The 27,051-nt window shown below is 46.6% G+C and overlaps 1 protein-coding gene across 3 annotated transcripts in view; it reads left to right on the forward strand.

The window, feature by feature from the left end:
* ARHGAP36 (Rho GTPase activating protein 36) overlaps positions 1-22,208 on the forward strand; it is a gene marked incomplete at both ends in the record, with an annotated part of 136,122 nt that extends 113,914 nt beyond the window's left edge. For 2 of the 3 annotated variants that reach the window (XM_079726952.1, XM_079726953.1), the window contains 11 exons: positions 15,126-15,284; positions 16,488-16,553; positions 17,081-17,316; positions 17,557-17,749; positions 17,970-18,025; positions 18,270-18,420; positions 18,853-19,001; positions 19,190-19,366; positions 19,606-19,703; positions 19,840-19,946; positions 22,051-22,208. In XM_079726952.1, coding sequence (XP_079583078.1) covers positions 15,126-15,284; positions 16,488-16,553; positions 17,081-17,316; positions 17,557-17,749; positions 17,970-18,025; positions 18,270-18,420; positions 18,853-19,001; positions 19,190-19,366; positions 19,606-19,703; positions 19,840-19,946; positions 22,051-22,208 — 1,550 coding nt within the window. Of the gene's footprint in view, positions 1-15,031; positions 15,285-16,487; positions 16,572-17,080; positions 17,317-17,556; positions 17,750-17,969; positions 18,026-18,269; positions 18,421-18,852; positions 19,002-19,189; positions 19,367-19,605; positions 19,704-19,839; positions 19,947-22,050 lie in introns of those variants that run through there. The other variant, XM_079726951.1, reaches the window with a different exon arrangement.
* Between the last annotated feature and the right edge of the window lie 4,843 nt (positions 22,209-27,051).

The following is a 27,051-nucleotide window of genomic DNA, read 5'->3' on the forward strand; positions in this document are numbered from 1 at the left end:
TGCTTGAAATTTACTACATACCAACTTCTGGTGGTAATGCCGTAAAAATAGGTCCAGGGGAGCTGTGAAATCATTCCCTTACTCCATCCTGACCCCTCACCCCCATCCCCATCCACACCCAATTCCCCTGACCCTATGGCTAGAAAATGCTCATTCTCTGCTCTTTCTTTCAGCACCAGCCTAAGGAGAGCTCCCAGAACTGGAGGTGGTGAGGTGCTTATGAGCCTAGAGTAATTAAAGATTTTGAGGTGTCAACAAAGCAGGTAATTAGGTGGAGAAGGTATCAGCTGTCTGAGAGACAAAGAAAGTAATTATGCTGAGCACTCTTGGCGCTGTCAGTAAACTCCAAAGAAAGATTTGTTGGGAAGTGATACTGTTTGATAGAGACTTCAATGCCTAGCAGAAATGAGGGACTCTTGGTGAGGCTGCCTGGAACAGAAGAAAGGTTTAGGGAGCTTGGCAAACCTGGATTCAAGTACCAGCTCTGCCTCCCACTGGCTGTGTGACCCTGGAGAAGTTACTTAACTCCTCTGAGTTCGATTTGTGATGTGCAAAATATTGATAAGACATAGCTCTAATTACCTCATTAGGTCATTGTGAAGACTCAAGGAGATCATGCATGTAACAGCAGTAGCACAATGCCTGGTATACAATAAGTGCTTAATAAATGGTAACATTATTATCATGATCACTGTTATTATTACCATACACCAGGCATTCTCTACAGGAGCCCAGAGTTTAAAAGGAGAGACAAATAATCGCAGTTATGTATGATCGTGTCATGAGAAGTATGAACAGTGTAACTATGATGGCTCAAAGGAGGGAGCCCTCAGCTGGGAGGGAGGGGGTACAGAAAAGCAGAGAAAGTTTTGTGACTCCCGAGTTAGGTCTTAAAAAAATAAGTAGGCGTTTGTCACGAGGCCCAGGGGGAAAGGGATTCCAGGCAAGTGTATCTGCCCACACAAAGCCAAAGAGGTGTGAAACAGCCAAGCCTTGAGCTAATAGTTGGGCTTTGCTGGGCACGAACTGGGATCTCCTGGGGGAGGGGGGGAATCAGTGACCAAGAATCTTTCCAGTTTATTCCCACCAGCCCCTGAACCGCGCCTTAGGCGCCCTACCTGGCCAATCACGTGCGACGCCCTCCTCTTCTTTCCTCTAAGCAGTCAGGTAAGCTCACACCCAGCCCCCAGCGGGCCTGGTGCGCACAGCGGGGGGTCGGCGGACCCAGACCCGGCAGATCAGGCCAAGGGGAAAATGTGCCCAGGTCGCGGGCCCCTATCTCCTTCCTCGTCCCAGTCCTGGTGCAAAGCCCCCCTCCACCCCCAATTTAAAAAAAAAACACCAAGCACACAGCCACTTGGGTTCTTTAGACAACCCTGTGCTTTCTCACACATCACACCCGTAAACTCACGCCGCGACCCCCCTCCAAGACACACACGGTCTTCAGCCCTCCATCCTAGCACATACATTGGCTGCATGCGTCCCCACCACACACATGAATACATCACACTCAAACACACACGGACATTGCACCCTCACACACACAAACCTTTGAGCACACACGCCTTAAGTAAGCTCACACGTAAAGACACCTTGCTCACAAACACACGCAGTACACACCACAACAACCACCGCCCGTAAACCCACATTGACACAGCACAGCTAAGGGTAAACACACACCAAACAAACATATACACACAAGCTTCAACGGGCACACACACATACACACACTGCATACACATACACACTACAGCACGACCACAAACCCCGGCAGAAACATACATCGAACACACCCATATCCAGACCACACCCACATAGTCACACTATCATCGGGCAGAAACATGCAACCTACAAACGTGCACACACAAACACCACACAAACACACGCCCCACGTCCGAGCGCAAACCAAATACACTTCACACCCAGCACTCGGACTAAAACATGCAACACGCACACACACCCCACACCCAGCCACACACGGAACTCACAGGCGAACCGCACTCGCGCGCGCGCACACACGCGTACATGCATACATACATACACACACAGCCCGCCCCCTCCTTCCCTCAGGGCGGAAGAGAAGGGGGCGAGGATGGGAGGAGGGGGAAGAAAGGAGGGGGGGATGGGCGGGCGAGGCGCTGCGAGCACAGACGCTCTTTTCCCTTTGACCTGGGGTGTTGTTCCCATTAACCCGCCTGTTCCCCATTCCCGAGCAAAGGGAGTGAGTTGGGTCCAGATGGGATCCAGTCAGAACCCGGGAAAACTGGAAGGGCTGGGGAATCCGCCGGCGGGCGGAGGGCACGTGAGCTCCAGCCGGGACCCTGCCGGAGGCTCCTCCCCCGAGCAGCCTCCCTCTCAGACCCCTTCGCATCTTTGACCTCTGCTCCCCACCGCGGGGGGAGGTGGTGGAGGGAGGGGGTGCTTCTTCCTCTCCTACCCGAGAGAGTGAGCAACTGTTAGGGGTGGAAAGCTTTACTGGTTTCAAGAAGTAAGGAGTTTAGATCTGCAGAAAAGCTTTTCGCGAAACCTGTTCTAATCTAGTTTGAAGACGTCTCCTAATAGGGAGCTCACTATTTTGCAAAGCAACTAATTTTTACATAAGAGGCAATGGTTATTAGAAATCACCGACACCGCGCTGGACACATAGTAGGGCGTTATAAACGTTCCTCCTTCCCGCTTTTGTCAACAAATCTGGCAGGGCTATCTGCAGCCCAGCACCAGCCCGCGACAGCTCTGGGGCAGTCGGTCAGCTTTTTCTAGCACACAAGCCCCTGGAGAACAGCCGCCTTGGCCAGGGAGCCACCGGCGGCAGGGGGCGGTAGTGTCGCTTAGGGTGCTTTGCACGTCTGGCGGCATAGCCCCCGCGGGACAGTCTGAGGTCCCCTTCCTATGTGGCGGGCTACAGGGGTCACTCTAGAATACTCCGCGGCCAGAAGAACATCTGGCTCCTGTCCTCCGCCTGCCTCCTTTCTGTAGAGATGGACAGCGGGTGAAGGAGAGGAGGAGGAAGAGGACTTCCGCCTGAGGCAGCGCATTGTGTAAAGCGCCTTGCGGTGCAAAGTGCACAAGCTTCGGAGTCGGTATAGGTTCGAATCCCAGCTCTACCACTTCGCAGCTGACTACCTTGGCAGGTCACTGTCTTAAGTTGCGGGGTGGGTGTGAAATTTAAAGGAGGAAATGTATGTAAAGTGCTAATTCCAGTTAAAATCCAAATGATGTACATTCCCTTCCATTCCCTCTCTCTAACCCTCACCAAGGATAAAGATTTGGGAGTTTGGGGAAGAGGGGGATCAGAGGCCAGAGATATGGCCACGAGGTAATGCCTCTAAGCCAGAAGATGGACAGAGGTTCAATTAGCACTCAATTTCTTAAGCAATGTGCTGTATTTAAGGGAAATGCCTGCACCAGTGATTTTAGCGATGCCACTCACTAGCCACAAGACATTTCAGTTCACAGCCCCAGTCCTTGGGGCTGCAGTGAGGCCACTCTGCCCATCACCTCGCCTCTCACAGGGACTTCCTAAATCACTCCCACCCCCACCCCGAATCCTTCTCCCCCTTTCCAAGTTGCTGAGTTATTTTTTCATTGTAATGAACACTCATTGGATGCCAGGGACATCTTCTCTTACCTTATGCTTTGCCAGTGCCTAGCACAGTGCCAGATACAGCACAGGCTGTATACATGCGGCAAAGTGATGCCCTGGGTGAAATCCCTTGGAAACACTGAGACTTAAGGGCACATAAGGAGTTATCATAAGGAATTGAGCGAGAGGATTTCAATAGCAGCACCCCAGGCACTGTGGGGATGGAGGGCAGTGGCTTTTGAATAGGGGGCTATTCTATTCCTCCTCAAAGCCCTCCAGCCCTAAGCTTCCCTGGAAGGGGGTTGTCTCACTGTGGCTGAGGCTTCTGCAGTCAATTAAGAAGAGGGCCTCTTTCCTGGAGGGCAGAGGCCCTGGCCAGCTGGAGGGTGAGTCACTCTCTCAGAGTTGGGCAGCAGAGGTGGCACTAAAGTGACAATGAATTAGTCCAAGATGGCAAGGGGATATTACCTGAGTGATGATCAGGAGGAGGATAAAGCGGAAGCCTGAGCCCTTGAGGCTGGGATTAAGTGGTAGAATGTCTATATGCTTAAGCATAGTCAGCACCTAACCCACCTCCACACTTCTACCCCTCCAAGTCCCAAAGGATAGCCAGGCAGCTTCTTAGAGGAGGAAGTGGAGTGGAAATCATCCTTTGGGAGACCTGGGTTCCAATCCTGACTTGGATACTTGCTGTATAACCTTGGGCAAGCCCTTTTCCTTCCTGTTCTCAACACCAGAAGGAAGTTAAGTGGGCAAGAGGCTCTGTGCTGGGCCCTGTGCTAAGTATTTCACCAGTGTGATTTCACACACTGTTCGCCATAGTGCTACGTGGTGAGCATTTATTCTGCTGTTTTGCAGTTGAGAAAACTGAGGCTGAGTGATATTTAACCATCTACTTTCTAATATATCATGCAGTCTTTATGTATTTATGTTACCAAGGCGATCACTGTAACTCAAGCCAATAACCTGCCAGTCCTCTGCCTAAATTGGCTCCTTTTGCACTCAGGTTCACATCCTGTCTCCTGGCTGCCCCCCAACGCCAACCCGTGTTGCTTTCAAGGCAGTTGGCTACCTGGGTGGGTTTCTCTTTTCATCTTCGGTGACACCCACCCACCCCCAATTCAGATCTTTCCCTGGCATATCAGCATAAGATCCCACATTAGAAAGCAAGCATCACCAGAAAGATGCACCCCAGTATCAGTCCCTTATCACAAGGGTGGGGGATCTGGCTGCAAGATGTTGCAGTGAGGAAGGGGAGCAGAGCTGCCAGGCCCAGAAGGAGGGGCTGCCTAAAAAACCAAGAGGAGAGAGAGAGAATGCCAGGGACAAATTGGACCAGCCTCAAACTGCTGCTCCCTCCCTTTCTCCCCGTCTCCTGATCTGGTGCTCTAGAATGTATAAAGGGGCAGCACCCAGCCCATTTTCAGCAGGTGGAGAGGGAGAGATCCTCTCCTTCAAAGGAAGGGAAAACCACCCTGAGCATTCAAATTACATTCCTGTGTCGGGTAAGATTTATTTAATTCCTGAGGGGTGGAGGTAGGAAAGAGGAGCAGGGGAAGAGGGCGCCTTCTTGGTAGTGCTGGTGCCCAGGTGGTACTTTTAGTGAAAAGAGCGCCACCCATGCTGCTGTCAGAGCCAGAAGCTCTCTCCCTTTGCTAGGGGTGAAGAGACACTTGCCACTGGGCTTCTGGATCTCATTTCCAAGCCAGATCCCTATGAGCCACATCTCTGAGCCTTTGGGGAATAAGTCCATGTCTTCCTTGGCTACCTCAGTACCTATGTACGCCTGGGGTCAGCAACTGCCTTCTGTCCTTCCCCCTCCCCTCTTTCCTCCTCTCCTTTGCCTAGGCTCTGCTCCTTCTTCCTTCTTGCTGGGCTAAACGAGAGTCTCTGACATTCTTGATTCTCTTCTCCTCTTTCTTTTCCATCCAGTCAACAACACTCTCCCTTCATCCACTTACTTCATCCAGGAGAGGAGAAAATTCAACTGGGAGGGAGTGTAATTGTGTATTTGAAATTCTCCCCACTTGAGATCTTGCGCTTATAACCCCGTATTGCCCTTGTTGCGTCAGATGAGAATATTTTGTGCTTGTGAATAATACATTTTTGCTTGGCTGAATAGTGATTTGAATATATGATTGTTGGGCTGCAGATTAGAAGAAGGCATTTTTGGAAGCAGAATTAGAAGGTAAGATGGTTTGGGCAGGTGTGAATGGCCTTCTGACTTCTCCAGGTGCCAAGAAGATAGAAAAAGAAAGATGAAGACTATAGTAGTGTGTGTGTGTGTGTGTGTGTGTGTGTGTGTGTGTGTGTGTTGGGGGTGGGTTACTGAGACCATTGTCATCCAGATAGGGAGAGGGATTCTGTTTGCTCTTGTTGTTCATTGAACTCTGAACCAAATGATCTTCCTTGTCTCTGAGTTTGGAAGATCAGAGGCCCTGGACAAGATGGCAAACAAGCAGCAGGAAGGGTGAGGCAAGGAGAGGCAGGCAGTTGTTCCTTGTGTACAAAGGGATGCCACCTGCCCTTCAATGCCATACTAGTCAGGGCAGAAGGGAAGTGATGAGGGGTAACAAAAAGTGTGCTGAGTGGGGTTCCAGGAGTTTGGGGCCTTCCTTTTGGCTCTGCCACTAATTAGCTCAATGCCCTTTGGTAAGTTCCTTATCCATCTGAACCTCCACCTCTGCCTTTCCTTCACCTGTAATGTGAGATTGGGCGGCATGGCCAATGGAAGAGAAAGGGAGCCCTCAAAGGAAGGGACCCTTGGGCTGAATCTTGAAAGAGAAATCAGCTTTGAATAAAGGGAGAGATGATTGTGGGGTAGGATGAGAAACAGTGGGAGTAGCCCCGGGAATTTAGCAAACAGGTATGCGTAAGGCACTGAGTTAGCTGCTGCGTAGAAAATTGCTATGAATCAGCTCCTGCCCCACCGCGGGGGCTTCAGAGAGAGAGAGTGGGGGAATCTGCGCGGCAGAGCTAAGCGCTCACAGTGCCTGCAGCTCGTCCCAGGACGGGTCGTAGTCGCGCCGCAGGACTGACCAGCGGGTCACGCAGCCATTTATTCCCTGGCCGGACCAGGAGAGTCGCCAAGAGGTAGTGCAGGGGCAGGACTCCAGGGGCCTGAGTGCAGCCCCTAGAGGGGCTGAGTGGGAGGGGAGTGCACTCCAAGCGGAGCGCCCGACGTGCGGGAGGGAGAGGAAGCCTGCGGGTCCTGGACTAGGTGCCCAGCGTTTCTTGTTCAATGGCTCAAACGTGCAGCACGCAAGAAGGATTGCATTTTTCAAATTCTCGGCAGCGGCAAGCAGCAAAAGTGGTTTTTGCGCGCGGCGGGGCTTTGCTTAACTTTGCGCGTTCTGCGCGCCCTTGAGCCACGTAGGGGCGAGACGCAAGGGGCGCAACCCCGCCTGACCACGCTCCGCAGCAGCAACCTGTGGCCCGGGACAACCCTTCGAGGGGAGGGCGCAAAGTCTTGGCTGGCCGGTTCCTGTCTCTTTCCCCCTCCCCCTGCTCCCCCTGCCTTCACCTTCACCTAGCTCTGGGTAGAGGGCAGACTACCGGGCTAGGGCTCCATTAGGGAGGGACAGGGAGACCCGCTTAGACCCACTCTCCACTCTGGCGCCCGGAAACCTGCGGGGGGGGGGGCAGGGATGCTCTCTCTTTCCAGCTGTGGACAGTGGCCACGGCGTGGCCCTGTGTCCTGGAGGTGGCTAAGTCCTGTAGAAGCATCAAGGACTAGGCAGAAGTGAGGACTGTGTCTCTACCGTGTTCTTAGATAAACTGGATAATAATAAATGACACTGGTTGTGTTTTGGGGCTTGGAGATGCTCACAGACTTGCCCAAGGCCACTCAGCTGCTTAGTAACTAGGCAGACCTCCTGACTCCTGGTCCAGGGTTTTTGTCTGTTTGTTTGTTTTTTTCTTTTTTGCACTGCATCATAGCCAAGACAGTGGTCTAATTTTGAAGGAGGATAGATACAGGTAGGTAGACATTGATTTTTAAAAAAAAAAAAAACGTTTATTTAAATGTAGTTTTAAAATACCATTCCTATCATGAAAACTATCAGGAAAACATCTCCCACAGCCCCAGTTCCCTATGACAGCCATTCAGACAGGGTTTTGAAAAAGAAAACTGCAGAAAATTGAATGCTTCTTGGGGGAGATACAATCAAAGGAGAAGGGAAGCAGGTGGGAGTGGGGGAACAAAGGTGAAAGAGAGGTAGCTCTCAGCACAGATTTGGAGAACAACTTTATTCTGAAGGTTTCCTTGACAGATCTCTGTCCAGATGGTTTGGGAAGTGTCCCTACTGGTCTTTCCTCTCTCGTGCCCACTCTGTAGAAACCCCAGCTGTGGTCTAGAGGGGCAAATGTTTGATGGTTCTTTCTTTAATTCAGAGTTTCCTCCTTCCCTCTGTTGTAGCAAATACATTGGGTAAGTCTGTTCTGTGTGTGTGTGTGTGTGTGTGTGTGTAAATGCATATGTGAGAATGCATGAGAATGTGTGTGTGTGTGTGTGTGTGTGTGTGTGTATTTGTGAGAGGAAATGTGTGTCTGAAAGGGAATATGTCTTAAAGAAGGGGGCTTGGGACCAGGCGAGTTGAGAAGATGGGAAAAATGAATCAGAGTTTACCGAATGCATACTACATACTAAACCTACAGCTGAATAAGGGTCTGAGTAGTGCTGGTGGACCTGAAGAAAGAGTCAATTCTTAACATTCCTTAAAGGAACAAAGGAGAGGAAATGTATTTAAATGAGGGCAGGGAAGGATGATGTGAGACCCATGTCAGACTCTTGACATTTATGTGACCTCCAACTAGGCTGTAAGACCCCAAGGACAGGAACTGGGACTTTCCACTCCAGATGGCTCCCCCCTTTCCTCCACCATCCCTAACATGGATGGCTTGCACACTGTGCTGAGGAAACCAAAGGTAGGGACTAAATCCCTTTTGTGGGCCAACTAACTTTTTTCTACATTTCAGAGCCTAGACTGATCCCCCCCAACCCCCACCATTAGTTGCCTTGCATTCCTGATCATGAAGGACCCAGTGAAGAAACAGTTCAACTCATCCCCTCCGAAAGTGAGCTACCTGCTGACAGGATGTGGTACCCACTTTTACCTTCTATGCATGGTACAAGGGCATTCTTCAATGGGGTCACTGTCTGCTTCATTCCAGATAGCAGCACTTCTGCTCAGTCTTCCTTTCAAATATGACTCTCAGGTATTTGGCGGGGGGGACAATTCCTCACCTTGGTACAGCACTATACCCTTTGGAGGATTCTTTCATGTCACCCTGTCTTTTATTTAATCTTTACCATAGCCACACCTGATAGACATCATGGTTGTTACTTTGTAAGGTGATGGAACTGAGCTCTAAGTGACTTGGTTGGTGAGTGTGTGAACTTACAGGTGGTAAGGCTGGGATTTGAACCCAAGTTCTAGTTCATATCTCAGGACCTTTTCAGGTTGCCATGCTGTCAGCTTGGGGAGTGGGCTGAGGCAAGAGACGTGATGGGAGGAATACATAGTGCTTTTGGTGCTTTTCTTTTCTATTCACTCCTCTTCTCTACTTTCATAATAGTGTTTTTCAAAACCATATATATCTGTATCTTTCTATCTATCATTATCTACCTATCTTATGTACCCATCATATCTTTCTTCTTCTTCTTCTTCTTCTATCTATCTATCTATCTATCTATCCTATCAATCATCTACCTTCATTCCTATTTCCCAAGAATAGTGTGTATAAAGAAAGACCTCAAAATCTAGCCATCTCCTTAGGAAAGAAAATAATCTTGACTCAGGCCATCCCAGTTCCAGGCAGCAGATGTTGGTGATGTATACCAAGAAATACCGTGGCTTAGTGGGAAGGGCAAGACCAGGCCTGGGGATAGTCTAGTTCCCAGATTGTATTTCTTCATGGCATGTTAGTGCAACTTCAGTTAAGTTACAACCTCTCTGGAGTCTTAGTTTGTTGTTATCTCTAAAATGGGAACATAACACCAAACCTACCTCCTTCCCAGGGGTTGTTGTGAGAATAAAGTGGCATGATTCATTTATCCATGAATCACAAATAGCTGTTTTAATTACAAGACCTTTATGTTCTCTCAAAACTGTCAAGAGTTTATAATCCTATGATTACCCAACAAACACATTGAACACCTACTGTGTGCTAGGGTCTGGAAATAATGGACATGTGGAAAGCTTTTGAGAACATGAAAAGCACAAGAAAAATTAGACATTAAAAAATTACCTTCTATTGATGGAACATCTTATTTTTTTTACTTTTTCTGCCACAACATAATAGAAGCAGCAACCGAAAGGGAAAAAAGAGATAAAGGGTGACACAGCTTGTGATGCCAGCACTATTAATGCACTCTGACACATACTGCAGATAATACTGAGAATATCTATATCTTGTTGTACCTTCGGATATGACCTCCCTTGGTTTATCGAAACAGGCTTTGATTATGTGTCCATTCTTTTGATTTCATTATTTAGCTATGCATTATTTTGTAGCTATTAAAAGCAAAGGTGGATGAGGCAGTGGAAAGAGCCCTAGGTCTGAGAACTGGGTTCTTGTCTAGATTCTGTGTCAAATTGCTGTGTGGCCTTGGGCAATCTCCTGTCTCTCTTTGAGCCTCAGTTTGTTGAACTCTAGAATGGAAGCTTTGGGCTAGGTGATGGCTAAGGTCCCTTCTATCTCTGATCCATTCTAATCTAAGAAGTTCTGGAAACACTTTTTGATACCAGAGCTTTTCTGAATGTATTTTAACAGTACTACCTTTGGTTTATGAGCTTCTGTTATGGCATGATGGACTGACTCACGTATTGAAGAACGCTGCCCCCAAATTTAATTATTTTGGGGCATTACACCGCATAGGGTAAAATGAGCCATTTTGTTCATCACGACTGCAGCCTTTACTGAAATGGAGGTTATGGGATAGCAACTTAAAGGCTAACTCATTAATGCTCAGGGACGAATGAGGTAATGTGCCAGCAGACCAAATTGGTGCCTGAATGTTTTCATCTAGAGACCTGTATCTCTTTCTCATGTTGTGATATATTAATGCGGATGTCTTTATCCATTGTCATTGCCTGTAGACATTTGAATACCGTAGATGCAATACCTTTTGGGCACTCAGCCCTGCACCCTATCAATTTCTCAAAGTCCAAATTCTCTCAACGGCTAGAAGCAAAATTCTGATGGTGCCATAAAGTGCCTAATTTATTAGGATTCTATCGATGGCATCAGTGCAGTCCTGCTTTTCTCTCAGAGGTGTTTACTAGTGAGCACTGCACCACCCCTAACTATTTAATGGGGGCAATGGAGTAAATTAGTCCTCCAAATTGTGAAGGCTGTGGATTTATGCCTAGCTGAAACATTTCTGTCCTCACAATGTTGAAGAGGGTGACCTTTCTGATGTTAATTTGTTTCTCCATCTGTGCCATGCGTTTCAGGAGGACGTGAGGAACAAGCTTGATGCCACTCATGTGTGTTTTCCCTCTTCGTATTGCTGGAGAGTTGATCTGGTTGTGCCTCTACTCTTTGTTCAAATTCTCTCTCTTGGTAGCTGCTAATATCCTAGCCCCTTTACTGATCCAAATGAAATTATATGTTATTTTGCTAGTGACGATGTGAAATTGGATGGTTTAAAAGGTAGATAAGTTTTTGAGACTTACAAGCATTTTACTAATCTGAATAATAGCATTTTAAAAATGGACCTATGCAGTTAGTTTTTCTAAATTTTATAAGATAATTTTTTATACTTGACCCTGATGTCATTGGAGATTGAAGAAGAAAGATCTATTCACAACAATCTCCCAAGATCTTTTTACCTGTTTTAATTTAATTCAAATTTAGTAGAGATTGAACTAAGTCAGATGCATTGATACAAATTCTAATTGTATGTAATTACTTTCGAAACCTGATATTTTCTGGTAAAGTCAGGCCCTCTGCAAAGAACCTTCAATATCAATGTGTTTATTAAAAGCCAATGCTAAATATCACATGTACATTATTCATTTAATTCTTACACGGTGAAATGGATACTGGATCATTTCCCCATTTTATAGAGGAAGCCACTGAGGCTCAGAATTCAACAAACTTTCCTAAGCTCACACAGCTAAGAAATCACAAAGCTTGGCTTTGAACTCAGTTCTATTTAGCTCTGACTCCAGGGACCATTACAGATATTTGTCTAAGGATATTGTTTTTGCAAATGTGTTGAATTCTATGCTGAAATTGAGAGGGCTTACTTTTGTCCTCCTTCTTCCTTTTTGATGTCATGGTCACTTCAGGCCAATGCCAGGGCATGCTGACGGGAAGGGGAAGACACTTCGGAGCAAGAGAGGTCTCTTAGCACCTTGTTCTCTGTGGGGAGCCTCCTTTTGTGATCAGCTCATAGTGTTGAAGCCTAGTTATTGGTCCCCCCTCCCCAACCTGCTCATCTGCTTCTTGTCTAGGCACACTGGACTTCCTAATTCTGCTTCTGTCTGGTATTCTACTGGTGCCTTGAGAGTATTGAAGGCAAGCAAGACAGTGTCAATTTTGCTGGCAGAATTGTGGCATATGATTGCTCTTAAGTTTAGCCCTGTATCTTTGAGCAGGAGGCAATGACAAACAGTTTATTCTAAGGCCTTTGATTTCCTTTGGAATTGTAAGCATCTAGGCTGACTCATCTCTCAAAGGCTTCTCTCTCTCTCTCTCTCTCTTGGCTGACGTTGTTTTGAGGTTCTCTTATTTGTTCTCACCTTATTTTGGGGGGAGAAGAGGGATTGATTTTCATCTTGATTTTTGGGTGAAAGAACCAGCTATACTCTTCGGATGACCAGATTGTAACCCTTGGCAAGAAGAAATAGCTGCAACTCCAAAACAGGTACAAAAATGTCTAAATTGGGGTAAAGGGAAAGAGGGAGCCATGCAAAAAAATTAATAATCCATAGCTAGGCTGTGTGTGTCAGCATGAGACCCTTGGCTAATAGATTTTGGACCTGCCATTGTGAATGGGGGATTACTGGCTGCTTAGTTTGGGACTGTGGTTAGGTTCTCTGCATGTGCCTTTGGTTAAGATGGTCATTTTGTGGATGCAGTATGGTGGTTGGGCTTAGGGGTTTACTCTGGGTCCAGGGGATATTGATTTTCAGTTGAAGGGACTTTTAAAAATATGTATGCTAAGAATTTTCCTCTTAGCTCAGTTCAAAAGGCATAGAAATACTCCTCATCCTATCTCATACTGAACTTCAGTTATCCGGCAAGTGTTTATTTCTGACATGTGTGACTTTGGCCATTAAGGAAAGTGGGCAAAAGAGGATTTTGGAAACAAAAGAAGTGAGGGAATTTTTTTTGACAGAGCTCATTTATATAGATTACTGGATGATAAACTTCTACCTACCTTTTCTCTGTCAGAGCCACATTACCTGATCTTTGGAGTTTAAGCACCCCCCCAATAATATATAGAATATTATCATAAAACTCCATGGGCAAGGGGAGCTCAGAAAAGTAGCATGTGACCACTTCCCTTCTTGCCAAAATATTTAGTTCCCCACGTCCCGAATTATCTTCTCTTAGGAAGAAGCATCCACACATTCACCCAAACCATAAACTTCGGAGCTATCCTCTCCATTACAATAAAAAAATTTTCTCTAAGTCCTATCAATTATACCCATAAAATCCATCTCCTGCTCCAGCCCCACTGATACTGACTTGTGTCAGCATCTCTTGCCTCTTGGCTGATTTACCTACTTCAGGCTTTCTACCCAAACCAGGTTTTTCACTGCTCTGTGATTTTTCCAAGCTGCAGCTCTGACTCTGTCACTTCCCACTTAAAACCCTGCAGTAGTTCCCTATTACCTTCAGGAGAAAGCCCGGCTCCTTAACATGGCTTATAGGGCCATTCATGATCTCATTCCTGCCTATCCAGATTTATCTCCTTCCATCCTCTTTATACAGCTTTAAGAATATAACAACCTCTCTTCCATCTCTTTGCCTTTGCACAAGCTGTTCTCTCTTTCTGGACACTCCCCCCTCCCTGTCTCCAGGCAGACTTAGATGTCTCCTCCTTTCTGCTTTCACAGTAGTTTGTTTATATCTTGGGCAATTGACTTATCACAAGGTTTTGTAAATTGTTGTTAACCTGTGTATCTCCTTCGCTGCACTGTTAAATTCTTTATGAAAAGAGTATTATTATTTTGCTCATATTTGAATCTTTAGTGCCTGGCACAAAGTAGACAATTAATGCAGGTTTCTTTTCTTTTCTTTTTTTTAAAATGCATACGTGAAAGAACAAATTAATAATAGAGGTGAGGATGTGCAGGATAGGATGCTGTGTGGGGTGCAGGGAGATCCCCACTGGGGTATCCTGTGCAACCTGGGAGCAGTTTGAGGTAGTGGGCACCATGCAGAAGGGATATGTAAAAGAGGTTTGCCAATATGCCAAGAAACTTCACTATACCAATCCTGTATAGAGAGTCTCATTAGAAATGGCCTGGAAGTGATGTTTGTTTTGGTACAAACTGATGTTGTTGTGTTTTTTTTCAGGAAAAAATAACATAATCAAGTTGCACAATTTTTGGTAAATAGATAAAAGGCAAAAGGCAAACCAAATCCCACTATTTGATACAGACACCATCAGTAATTGGGTGCATTTCTCTCAGTCTTTTATTTTTTTGCATGTTTTTCTTCACATAGTTGTAATCATAATTAATACAATTCTGTATTTTATATTTGTTGTTTAAAAGCTCCTTGTAAACATCATTTTAATCATTGCATAATTTTCCATACTGTGGAAATTCCATAATTTATATAACTAGTCTTGTTGCTGGGCTAGCTTTTTTTCCCTTAATTTTTTACTGTTATGGTTCATGTACATATAGTTTTTCCTGTCTGTAGGAAGATTTCATTAGGATAGATTCCTAGAAGGGGAATTACTGGGTCAAAGGGCCTGGGGATGATTTTTGGCTTCAGACTCACGTGTCCAGTTTGCTTTCTGGAAGAGTTGTACAAAATTTACAGAGCTCCTAACCTTGATGAATGTGCCCATTTCACCCAAGCTGGACAGCATCAAGCATTATTATTAAAAAATAAAAATAAACTCCATCAATGTTCCTAATAATTAAAGGAAAAATATTACCTTATTCTTAATGTGCACTTTAAAATTGTAAGGTTGGTTTTTTTTTAAATATTTTTTTCTTTTTTTAAAATATTTTTTTCTTTTTTTTTTCTTTTTTCCTTTTTGTCTAATTAGGTTTTCTCTTTTCTGGACTGTCGGTTCAGGGCTGGCTTTTTTTAAGTTGGATTTTTTTTAATAAGCAGCCAGAGGCAGCTCTGCTTGAGGGTGAAGCCACCTCCCAGTTTTCCCTCCCCCTTTACCACCCTCCCCCCCCCATAGTTCCCTCCACCAGGTCCAGTGACAATTGGATGATGCAGTCCTGATAATCATCCGATTCCAGAATGGGTGACTGCATTCCTTTTCTGAAGGCAGCAAGGACACTGTGCCCCAGAATCATGCCCCCTTTGCTGTTGTTGTCCGCCTTCATTTTTTTAGTGAACGTCCTGGGAGGAGCCCCAGGACACAACCCGGACCGCAGGACCAAGATGATCTCAATACACAGCCTCTCCGAGCTGGAGCGTCTGAAGCTGCAAGAGACTGCTTATCACGAACTCGTGGCCAGGCATTTCCTCTCTGAATTCAAACCTGAAAGAGGTGAGCAGTACCCCGGGATGTGGCATCCTCGCCTTCGGGCCGAGTGGACCCCCTGGGCGGAACGGGACGAATGGGGGGTCCAGGAGGGTGGGAGGGACTCTCCTCTGGTCTTGGACCTGGCCGGTTCTCCTGGATCCTGGAGAACTGAGGGAGCGGGAGTTGAAGGGTGTTTGGTGAATTGGGAAGAGGTAAAGATTAGTTGAGTTGGGTTGAAGCCTGGGGGCTTGAGGGGCAGTGAGACAGGCAGATACCAGGGACAGACAGGTGGACAGAGGACAGGTGAAAAGACAGACGCACCAGGTGAGGTGCCAGAACAAGTCGGAATGAGATGGAGACGCAGAGGGACACTCAGAGAAGACTGGGACAGACAGAGACAGCGCGGTTGAGAGACGAAGAGTTAGAGGGAGATAGCGAGACAGTGAGAGAGAGACACGGGCCAATCAGGGCGAGTAGCGGGAGGGCGGGTGCGGGTGCGGGGGGCGGCGGCGGGAGGTGCGCTGGGAGCGAGCGGGACCCAGCGCAGGACGGGGGTCGAGCGCGCCAGTGGTCTCCGCGGTGCAGGCGCAGATTCTGCGACTGAGGGGAGGTGGGAGGGCGTCACGCGAGCCGAGGGGTGCCGCCACAGTGATGAAAAGTGCAGGGGGCCGCAGGTTCGCCCGGCGCAGCCTAAAAGGAGCGCAGCAAAGGGCGAGGAGACCCCGCGGGCAGCCGCCACTGTGGGGGTCGGAGTGCGGAGATAGCGGGTGTCACCGCTTCTCCCGCGGCCGCAGCGCAGGGAGCCGACGGCATCCCGGGAGCGAGCGCGCCAGCAGTAACTTAGCGACCCTTACTAGCCGAGGCGCCGCAGGCAGAGCCCCTCCCCTCGCCTGTTGCGCTGTCCCGCGGCCTAGGAGCCCCGGAATTTATGTTTTAAGCGTTGTGTTGAGCTTCTGCTGGTGCGTAACAAGGTGCGCGCTGCGCACGCGGCGCCTTTGATGATCTGGTTTGGTTAAATTCTTGGAGCCTCATATGTGGTAGTTAGGATTGGTCCCGTTTTCAAATGGGGAAACTGAGGCTGAGTGAAAGCAAAACACTTTTGGGGGGCTGGACAGAGCTGTTGCCCCTCTCCCCAATCTCTGTGGATCAATGCATTACGATGTTTTAGTCACTTATCAAATCCTATTTGTATGAGAATGCGTGTGTTTTCTTTTTCTCTTCCCATAGCTCTACCAATTGACCGTCCAAACACCTTGGAGAAGTGGTTTCTGATTCTGAGAGGACAAGAGAGGGGTGAGGGTCTCTCATACTGTACTTTCCTTAGTAAAGAAATAGAATGCTGCACCCCTCCTGTACTGCGTCCCTGGCTACTGGAGACTGGGCGGTGCCCACTGCCCCTGGGGGGGACTCACTCCCCCCCCACCCCGCTTCCAGAAACCCCGCAGGGGATGATTTCAAGAAATAGCGCACTAGCTGCAGGAGTGCTGGGCAGTCCCATCAGATATGCCTAAGCTTTCTGGGTGAATCTACCCCAGACAGTTTGCCCAGAAGAAATTACCCTCATTGCCTCAAGGTGGTCACCCCCTGGCAGGACTTAAGGCAGAGACCCCGTTGGGGTAGCTGAGTGGAGCTGAGTCTTTCAGCCAGACCATCGCAGGGTCCCTTTGGCTCCCTCCCCAGGGAGGGGCGCTGCGGGTCTGGTGGGGTAGGGCTGGCTGGGGGCGGTTGCTTAGAGGAGTGCTACAGCCCCTGCAGTTCCTCCTGATTTAAGCGCTGCGGAGCGTTGACGTTTCTCATTCTTTCTCTCCCTGGCTCCCCAGCGGTACCACTCAAGACGTTTGGCATTCGACTGGAAGAGGTGCTGGTGAACGAGCTTACCCGCCGCAAGCAACTTGAACTGAGAGCCGCGATGCAGATTGAAGAAGCCACCGGTCAGGTTGCGGGCCGTCGTCGGGGAAACGTGGTGCAAAGGATGTTTGGCCGCATCAGGCGCTTTTTCAGTCGCAGGCGGGCTGAGCCCTCCTTGCCCCGGGAGTTTACTCGCCGTGGGCGTCGAGTGAGTTCAACCCTCCAGTTTTCAGGCAGGGACCCTTCTTGAAGTGTCCAGGGATGTGGGGCGGGAAGGTCAAGGCCTGTGTCCTCAGAGGGAAGGGGAGCTGAACAGAACGTGTTGGAGGGGTGTAATTGGCTTGCCACAGAGAGAATGTCTCCTGTGGTGAATGTGATGCAGTCTTCAGGGAGGTCCAGAGTGACACTCCTGCTCCCCCATTTTAACATAGTGGGGGTTTCTCCACAGGGTGCTGTCTCTGTGGATAGCCTGGCTGAACTGGAGGACGGGGCCCTGCTGCTGCAGACCCTGCAACTTTCCAAGACTTCCTTTCCAATTGGCCAGCGACTTCTGGGATCCAAAAGGAAAATGAGCCTCAATCCGATTGCTAAGCAAATCCCCCAGGTTGTTGAGGCTTGCTGCAGCTTCATTGAGAAACATGGTAAGGGGCCAAGAATGGTGGTTAAATCAAGGTAGGAGGCAATTCAAGAGAAAGAACGGTGTTCTAGAGATGGGGAGAGGAAAGAGGTCAAGGGCTGAAGGGCTTGAAACATTCCCCTGCCACCAGTTGGGGTTGGGATACAATGGGGGAGGAAAAGGGAAATGCTGGCGGTGGGGGCGGTGAGCACAGATACTTAGCATCCCCTGGTCTTTTCTTTCAGGCTTAAGCACAGTGGGGATTTTCACCCTGGAATATTCTGAGCAGAGAGTGCGTAAGGTAAATCAGCTATGTTTATGCTTTTGTTCCTTCAGTGAGAAAAAATGGTGGGGGTAGGGGCTCCCCCATAGACCTGAAGAGAATGTCATGCCTCGTGAAGGGAGCACAGTCTTCTTTCTAGCCCCCAAGGCACACCGTATAGCCAACTACCTCCACTGAAGCCTGAGACTTACTGAAGGAGTGGCCAGTAGGGAGCCTGTGATGGGCAGAGCAGCCACCGAATGTATTCTCTCTCTTTTTCTAGCTCCGTGAAGAATTTGATCAAGGTCTGGATGTAGTGCTGGATGACTCTCAGAATGTGCATGATGTGGCCGCACTCCTCAAGGAGTTTTTCCGTGACATGAAGGACTCTTTGCTGCCAGATGATCTGTACATGTCCTTCCTCCTGACAGCAAGTGAGTCTTCTGCTCTCTCTTGTTGGGCAAGGAAAGGAAACAGTACAGGGGATGTGGGGTTCTGGGGACAGAGCTCAGGCTGCAAGACCCCAAGGAACTAAGGCAAAATGAACACCAGAAGATGAAAACACCTCTCCAGATTCCGCTATAAGTCTGTTGTTTGGAAATCTCTCTAGAGCTTCTTGAAGCTGTGTGCACCCTCTCAGGGCAAAGAAGAACCTAGGTTCTGTAGAGAGGGGGTCTGATTTTGATGGGAGCACTTCTTGCTTTTAGGAATCCTGAGCTCAAATGCCATGAGAATGAGCAAAGAAAAGATGCTTGAGTACTTTATCCATAGCCTTTGGCATTTTCCAACCAGAATCACACCTTTCTTTGTATCAGGCTGCTGCCAAGGCTAGCCCCCTAAGCCAGTCCCTGTTTTCCTTCCTCTAGCTCTGAAGCCACAGGATCAGCTCTCTGCCTTGCAGTTGCTGGTTTATCTGATGCCACCTTGCCACAGTGACACCCTGGAGCGTCTCCTGAAGGTCCTGCATAAGATCACTGAGAACTGCGAGGACTCCATTGGCATTGATGGACAGTTGGTAAAAAGCTCTGGGAAAGGGTAGTGAGATTTATAGAAGGGGAGATGTGTGGGAGTATATGAGAAAGAGAAAGAGACAGAGACAGAGAGACAGAGGGAGAGGGAAACAAGAACAAAAAGAGACATTTCTATTTGTGTAACTTCCATTACTACTTCAGAGTTGATCACTTTCTGCTTTCCTTTACTTAGGTTTCAGGCAATCGTATGACTTCCACCAATTTGGCTTTGGTGTTTGGATCTGCTCTCCTGAAGAGGGGGACATCTGCCAAGAGGGAGTCCAGGAAAACAAGACTGGGGATTGACCATTATGTTGCTTCTGTCAATGTGGTCCGTGCCATGATTGATAACTGGGATATCCTCTTTCAGGTAGGTGGAAGCTTTAGACACACTTATTTCACAGCTCTTTCACCTGTTCACAAGGCAAGGAAGAGTTCCACATGCATCCCTGGGGGTATCCAAAGCAGGCAGCCACAAATCTCCCAGTCTAGAAATCGTTCCTACATTAGCTGGGCATGGTGCCTTCAGTTCTGGGTACCTGATAGAGATGAGTATAGATTTTTAAAATGTTGTGTAATAAAGGCTAACATTGCTGATTTTACCCTCAGGTGCCTCCCCATATTCAGAGGCAGGTTGCTAAGCGTGTATGGAAATCCAGTCCTGAGGCCCTTGATTTTATCAGACGCAGGAATTTGAGGAAGATCCAGTGAGTGTTTTCTTGGTTTGTTCATGCTTAGCCTGAAGGAGAATCACCTATGGGGGCTCCCAACCCCAGGCCACCTCTATGTTAGTCAACCCAAGTATACAAACTGACTTGCTTTTTCAAATTCATTCCCCTTCAGGAGTGCACGGATAAAGATGGAAGAGGACGCTTTACTTTCTGATCCAGTGGAAAACTCTGCTGAAGCCCGGGCTGCTGTCCTTGGTCAAAGCAAGCCCTTTGATGAAGGTCAGTTCCCTGCTGGCGGTCAGACCCCTGGTGAAGGTCAGGCCCTTGCTGAAGGTCAGTCCCTTGGTGAAGGTCAGGCCCTTCCTGAAGGCCAGGTCCTTGCTGAAGATGAGCCCCTTGAGGAAGATGAGTCCTCTGAGGAAGATGTGCCAGTCAATGAAGAACTAGTGTTTGAATATCTCAGTCAAGGAGTAGTCTTTGGTGAAGCCCAAGGTCTCGAGATTCCAAATGACCTTGAGATTCCAGGTCCACATCTCGAAGGCATTCCAGAGCTTGATGAAGATGACGACAATGACGACAACGACGATGATGACGATACCCTGAATTTTGATCTTCCTCCCCTTGAGGACATTCTAGACCCTGATGATGAAATTCTAGAACTCATTGAAATCCAAGACTTTGAAGAAATACCATATTTTGATATGGTTCCAGACCCTGAAGTAGCCCGAGATGTGCAAGAAATCCCAAACCCTGGAGAAAACCCAAACCACGACCTTGAAGAAGGACCAGGTTTTGAAGACTACCATAACCTTGACCTAGCAGAAGTTCCCTATCTTGATGTAATCCCGAACACTGAAGAAGCCTCAGATACTGACGAAATCCCAGACAATGAAGAGGCCCCTGACACTGATGGAATCCCAGACCATGCAGATGACTCAGATAATGATGAAAACCCAGATTCTGAAGAAGACCCCAATCTTGAAGAGGTCCCAGCCCTTGATGAAATAGCAAATGATGAAGCCTCAAATGCTGACGAAGTTCCAGACCACGAAGAAGCCCCAGAGGTCAATGGGATTTCAGACTCTGATGTAGACCTTGATTTTGATGAAGTCCCAGCTCTTCATGTGGTCCCAAGCCCTGAAGAAGCCCCTGGTGGTCATGAAATCCCAAATCATGAAGAATCCCCAGAGGTTAATGGGCTCTCAGACTCTGAAGAAGACCCCGGTCTTGAAGAGGTTCCAGCTCTTGATGGAGTCCCAAATGATGAAGAAACCTCAGATACTGAAGAAATTCCAGATTATGAAGAAACTCCAGAAGTCAATGGAATTGCAGGCTCTGAAGAAGACTCCAACCCTGAAGAGGTCCCAGCCCTCCATGTGGTAACAAGCCCTGAAGATGTCTCTGATTTTGATGAAATTCAGAACCAGGAAGAATCTTCAGATGTAAGTGGAGTCCCAAACAATGAAGAAGGCTCAGACGCTGAAGCAATCCCAGGACACAAAGAAGACTCTGATGTCAGTGGAATCCAGGACTCTGAAGAAAACCCCAATCTTGAAGAAGACACAGTTCTCAGTGTGGTTCCAGAGCCTGAGGGCACTCAAATTCACAACAAAATTCCAGAGTCTCAGAAAGATCTAGCCAACACTTTTGAAGAAGATGAAATTACAAACATGGCTCCAGAGCCTGAAGATGTCTCCATCCTCAATACAATTCCAGACCCTCAGCCAGACCTAGCTGTCAATTTTGAAGAAATCATGAATGTGGAAGCAGTCCCAATGCCTAGTAATCTTGACTCTAAAGAAGTTCAGCGTCCAAAGACCATCCAGTTCCGCAAAGAAGATGCAGCTGTTACATTTCTTGTAGATACTGCCTTCCTTAAAAACAAGTCTCAGCCTGGCCAAGTCATGGACTACAGGTCCTCCTCAGAGTCATTGAAGACCGACACCTGCTTTCTCCCCTCCATGAAGTTCTGTAAGCTTCCGGCTCCAGCTTTGTTACTCATTTGCTTAGTAAAATTAGTCAGGCTGGTTGTAGGGTGGTGGTGGTTGTTAGGAGGATGCCCACTTCCTCGCTTCCCTGGTGGTATTGCCCATTTGCTCTAAGCACGGGATATCTGTCTCGCTCTTTCTGTTCCCTAACATGGCCCTGCCCTCCTGCCCCCCGCCCCCACACACCCAGCTTCCACAGTGGGCCTAGATTTAGAGATGTATGTTCTACTGTTAGGCTGCAGTTTTCTTACATGTCAAATGGGGGTAATCATTTCTGCCCTAACTTCTTACCTCATACTGTATTTGAAGCTCAAAATTAGGTCTTAGTTCCTTGGGTGCTGTGCAAAGTGTGAAGTCTAGAAACATAAGGAGTTAACATTGTTACTATTTTCCAGGTTCCTCTGAGGAGCCAGCTGTGCCTCCCGGCACTGCCCGTTCCCATGACGATGATGAAGGAGCGGGTAACCCCCCCATTCTGGAGCAAGACCGCCCATTGCTCCGTGTGCCCCGGGAGAAGGAGGCCAAAACTGGCATCGGCTACTTCTTTCCTTAGATGTTTTTCCTTCTATATGGTGCCAGACGGGGGGAAAGGGTGGGGGTAGACCTGGAATGTCACAGGAAACATTAAGGAGAGTCTTGAAGGTAAAGATCTGAGGGTAAGAAGGAGTTCCACCTGATGCTCGGGTCAGGCTGTGAATTCCAAACACACTACCAGCCCCTTTCCTGGGGATGCTCGGTCCCTTCAGCCGGTAAAAGTGGAGGTGTTTCTGTGTCATGCTCAGGCACCCTGGTGCTACCTTGCCTTTCTCTTTTACCCCTGATCCTGGCTTTCCCTTACTACAGCCGTTCCTTTAATTGATGTGACATTTGTGGTAAACACCTGTCCCAGAGAAGCTCACAAATCTCGAGGTGCTTTCCCTCCCCCAAAGGGGATTGCATGCTTTTCCTGACTTTCCTACCCTCCTCCTAAGAGCTCAATTGGAAAGGCCCTCAAGAGGCATGCTAGGATGTTAGGTCAGCCTACTGACAGCTGACAATTAATGCTAAACCATGTCACACCCACTCATAGCCGTGTCCCTGCAGCCACTCCACCGCCTCAGGATAATTTTTTCCAAATTATTTAGACCAATGGCTCGTCAAACAGCCACTCCCCAAATCCTGAGAAAACCAACTAGCTTTTCTGGGGTCAAAAGTTAGAGGAAAAATTTGATTTTATTACCTAGATCTGTTTTACAGACAGCTGGCAGCCACATCCTGTTGTCAGCAAAACAGCTAGTTAGGTATGAACACGTAGTTCCAAGCAGTAAAAGTCACCTGATTACAAATGTTCTTAAATATCGTCTCTGTAGTTCCTCTATGCAGGACGGTACAAATTTGCGGGACATGCTCTGGTAACACGCAGATATGGGTTATGTATGACATCCAAAATTATAGCTGTTATTGAGGGGTAACAACTGCTAAGGTCCATAGAATGAAGAATGTATTGTATTGAGGGATAGAAATTGATCACACATGGGTAACAACCGCAGAGCTCGAAGATTTGTGATTGTTAAAACTTCTCTGGCATTTAATCATTAATAAACATCTGTATTGTGACAGCAGCATATTCATGGCTTACTATGTGTGAGTTTTTTTATTTGAAATTTTGTTGGTGAGTTGGGAAGCTCTAGCTGGAGCTGAAGGGGAAAGAGAGGTGGGGAAGAGGAACAAAATAGAAGAGGGTGATGTGGAATAAAGGGCAGGGGTGACATGGTGTAAAGGGATGGAGTGAGTGGAATAAAGGGGAAGGGGTGATTTGGAATAAGGGGATGGAGAGAGATGGAATAAAGGGGAGTGATGTGGCGTACAAGAGAAGGGGTGATGGAGAATAGAGGGGAGGGGTGATATGGGATAAAGGGATGGAGAGAAATGGAATAAAGGGAGGTGATGTGGGATAAGGGGGGTGAAGTGGGATAAAGGAGAGGGTGTTGGGGAATAAAGGGGAAGGGGTAATGTGGAATGAGATGGAGAGAAATGGAATAAAGGGGTGAGGTGGAAAAAAGGGGTGTGGTGTGTGATAAAGGAGAGTAAAGTGGAAGAAAGGGGAAGGAGCTGTAACTGAATAAAGAGAATGTAGAAGGGATGAAGGAGAAGTAGGGGGAAAGAATAAAGCTTAAGAGGAGGCCCTCTAAAAGGAGAAAAGAGGGGAATAAAGGGAGAGATCACTAGGTGCTTTCAACTGAGAAATTCCCCCTGGATTGGTCAAAAATGAAAAACGAAATATCTTGAGACATATGATTTCCAAGGGTAATAGAAGAACATGCTTCTGTTTGATTGATGGAACCGCCAAACTTTCTTGAAAGCTTAAGACTTCATGACATGCTTGGAAATTTCACATGTCAGGGACAGAGTTCCAGAAAGTGGAATGATGTGTATTATTTATTTTTGCACACTTTACTTTAGGATATTTCCTTCTGTAGAGTTTTACAGACAGCAGAAAGGTAATGTTGGGTCCTTCCTATAATAATGATTATTTTACAATAATAATTATAATGATAGTTCACACATATCGAGTTCCTAAATGTGTTTAAAGCTTTACTTGCATCATTTTATTTAATATTCACAGCAACTCTATGAGATACATGTTACTCTCATCCTCATTTTCTTCTTGAGGAAAATGAGATACAGAGAGGTCAAATAACCTGCCCAAATTACACATCTGCTTAGTGGAAAACAGCCAGTCTTCAAAACCTTAACGACTAGATTATACTGGCTTATCCTAAAATTTTAGGATTCTTCCTTTGACACAAAGATGCACTGTGATGTCTGCAGTCAGTTTTTTTGGTTTGGATTTGCACTTTTAACAAGCAAGCTTCAGGTTCTTTCCTTACAGGTCCTTTTTTCAGACAAGCCATTAGACAAAAACTCTGATATCTCAGACAGACCCTAGCAGTTGTATCTAGGACCCACAGATATTAAACCCAGCAGAAAATATAAAGCTCATCCATTCCAACTCTCTGTTATATGTATGGTCACAGTAGGGCTCATATTTGGAAAGGACTTACTTGAAGTCAGAGATCTGGATTAAGATCCAGACAGGCCTCTGACTGCCATTCCAGGACTTTATGGAGCTAAAATAGCACGATGTGTCCTTGGAAGAGTTCACCTGTGCTTTTCCCACTCAGCTTGAAAATCAACAAATAAACCAGATAACAAGTAGGTAAGTAGATCGATTCAAAAAATTCCCTTCACTTCCTGGCCTTCCCTGAAACCAGGTTTTCTCCTGATCTCATTGCTTCCCCTGCATTCCCCCCTAGTGCTGACTACCAATCAAGGAGTTGGGGCTGAGAGTGGTGAGTAGATATGGGCATTATCCTCACTCTTCCCCATACTCTGAGGGCCAGCTCAATGGGCTACCTTGACACTCCAAGTCCTGTCCTCATCCTAGGCAACCTCAACAATATCTACATGGAAGACCCATCCCACACCCTGGCCTCTCATCCTTTAACTTAGCATTTCAACCACCTGCAGCCACTTGGCATTAGTAGGCATGACATCGCTTCCAAAAGACTCAACTCCAGTATTCCACTGTGACTCAAATCTCCTAACAATGGCTGGATTCCACGTCTTCTGCTATTTGGTCTTGTTGAGATGTCCAGTGCCTCAAGCCTTTTCTTTTCTCTTCACTTCTTTCCTTGTCCAGGCAGGATCTCAGGGCGTATTAATTTAGAACTGACTGTATCTTCATTCCCTTGCTCTTGAAATACCATGTCTGCACTATTTACTCTCAGCCTTGGGTCCCTCCAAGCATCTGATTCCTCCAATCTCATAATGACCACTGTGAGAAAATGTAGTAGCCCTCCAAATATTGGTTCATCTAATAGAATTTCCAACCCCAGCTGGGCCCTCAGGCCATTCAGCAATTCTCTTGCACACCCCAGGTCATGTCCTTCTCTAATTCTCCTCCCATTCATATTCCATTTCAATATCATTCCCCTCAAACAACAGCCCCTTTCACTCTAACTCATCCCCAATACATCCTCTCTTCTGCTTTATGCTTGTTTATTTTCCTCTTCTTTTTATAGTTTCTTTAGGTAGGAACTTAGATTATTGATTTTCTCTTTTCTAATGTAAATGTTCAGTGCTTTAACAGTGTACCACAAGTTTTGATGTGTTGTATTTTCATTCAGTTCAATATATTTTTAAAATTTCCTTTGAGACTTTCTCATTGACCAATGGATTATACAGAAGGTTAGTTTACTTTTTAAGTGTTTTGAGATTTTTCTGCCATCTTTCTGTTATTGATTTGTAGTGCTGCCTGGCTCACCTGTGATAGGTGGGACTTTCATTTGATCCAGAAAAAGAATGAGCCTACCTGGGCCGCCTTCTGTTTCTAAAAATAAGCTGGTGTTCAGGAAATGGCAGTCCTGGGTCACCTTTCTTTCTTGGGTTAGAGGTAATAAGACAACTTTGTACTGTGCTGTTTCTCTAGCCCTAGGGTCCTAAACCTTCCTCTTATATCTTTTAGAATTCTACTTTGGTTTTCTCTGAAGTTATTTCCAGGGCTTATATTTGTACTTGATAGGGAGGAGCTTGGGAGAAAAGGGGCTATGTGATCTTCTCCTGAGCAGAAGTCTCTTGGTTATTCTTAAAAAGCTTTATTCAGATACAGTTTCCATAATTTCCAATCTATAGTTTAGAGTGTACAATATTGTTAGTGTATTCACAGAGTTGTGCAACCATTGCCATAATCTAATTTAATAATATTTTCATCACTCCAAAAAGTAGCCACATACCAGTTAGCAGTAAATCTCTATCTTTCCTGTCCCCCAAGTTTAGGCAACCACCAAACTACTTTCTATCTTCACAGACTTCCCTATTCTGGACATTTCATATAAATGGAATCACACAATATGTAATCTTTTGTGACTGGCTTATTTCATGTAGCATAATATTTTCAAGATTAAACCATGTCACAGCATGTATCAGAACTTTATTGTTTTTTAATGTCAAATAATATTTCATTATTATTTTGGATATGCCATATGGATATGCCATATTTAATTCATATTTACCTACAAATAAAGATGTTGAACATTTTCATATTTTCCCCCATCCTTTGGTCATATATCTTCTGCCTATTTTTAAGTGAGATTTTTTTATTGTGTTGAAAGTTTTTTTTATATATTCTGGATAATTTTTTTCCTGTCTGTGACTTGTTTTTCATTCTCTTAATGGAATCTTCTGAAGAGCAGAAGTTTTCAATTTTTTTTAAAGAAATTTATTTATTTTTTATTTACTTTTGGTTGCATTGGGTCTTTGTTGCTGCACATGGGCTTTCTCTAGTTGCAGCGAGCGGGGGCTACTCTTCACTGCAGTGCGTGGGCTTATTGCAGTGGCTTCTCTTGTTGCAGAGC

Source organism: Hyperoodon ampullatus, assembly GCF_949752795.1.
Source record: "Hyperoodon ampullatus genome assembly, chromosome: X".
Taxonomy (NCBI): Eukaryota; Metazoa; Chordata; class Mammalia; order Artiodactyla; family Ziphiidae; genus Hyperoodon; species Hyperoodon ampullatus.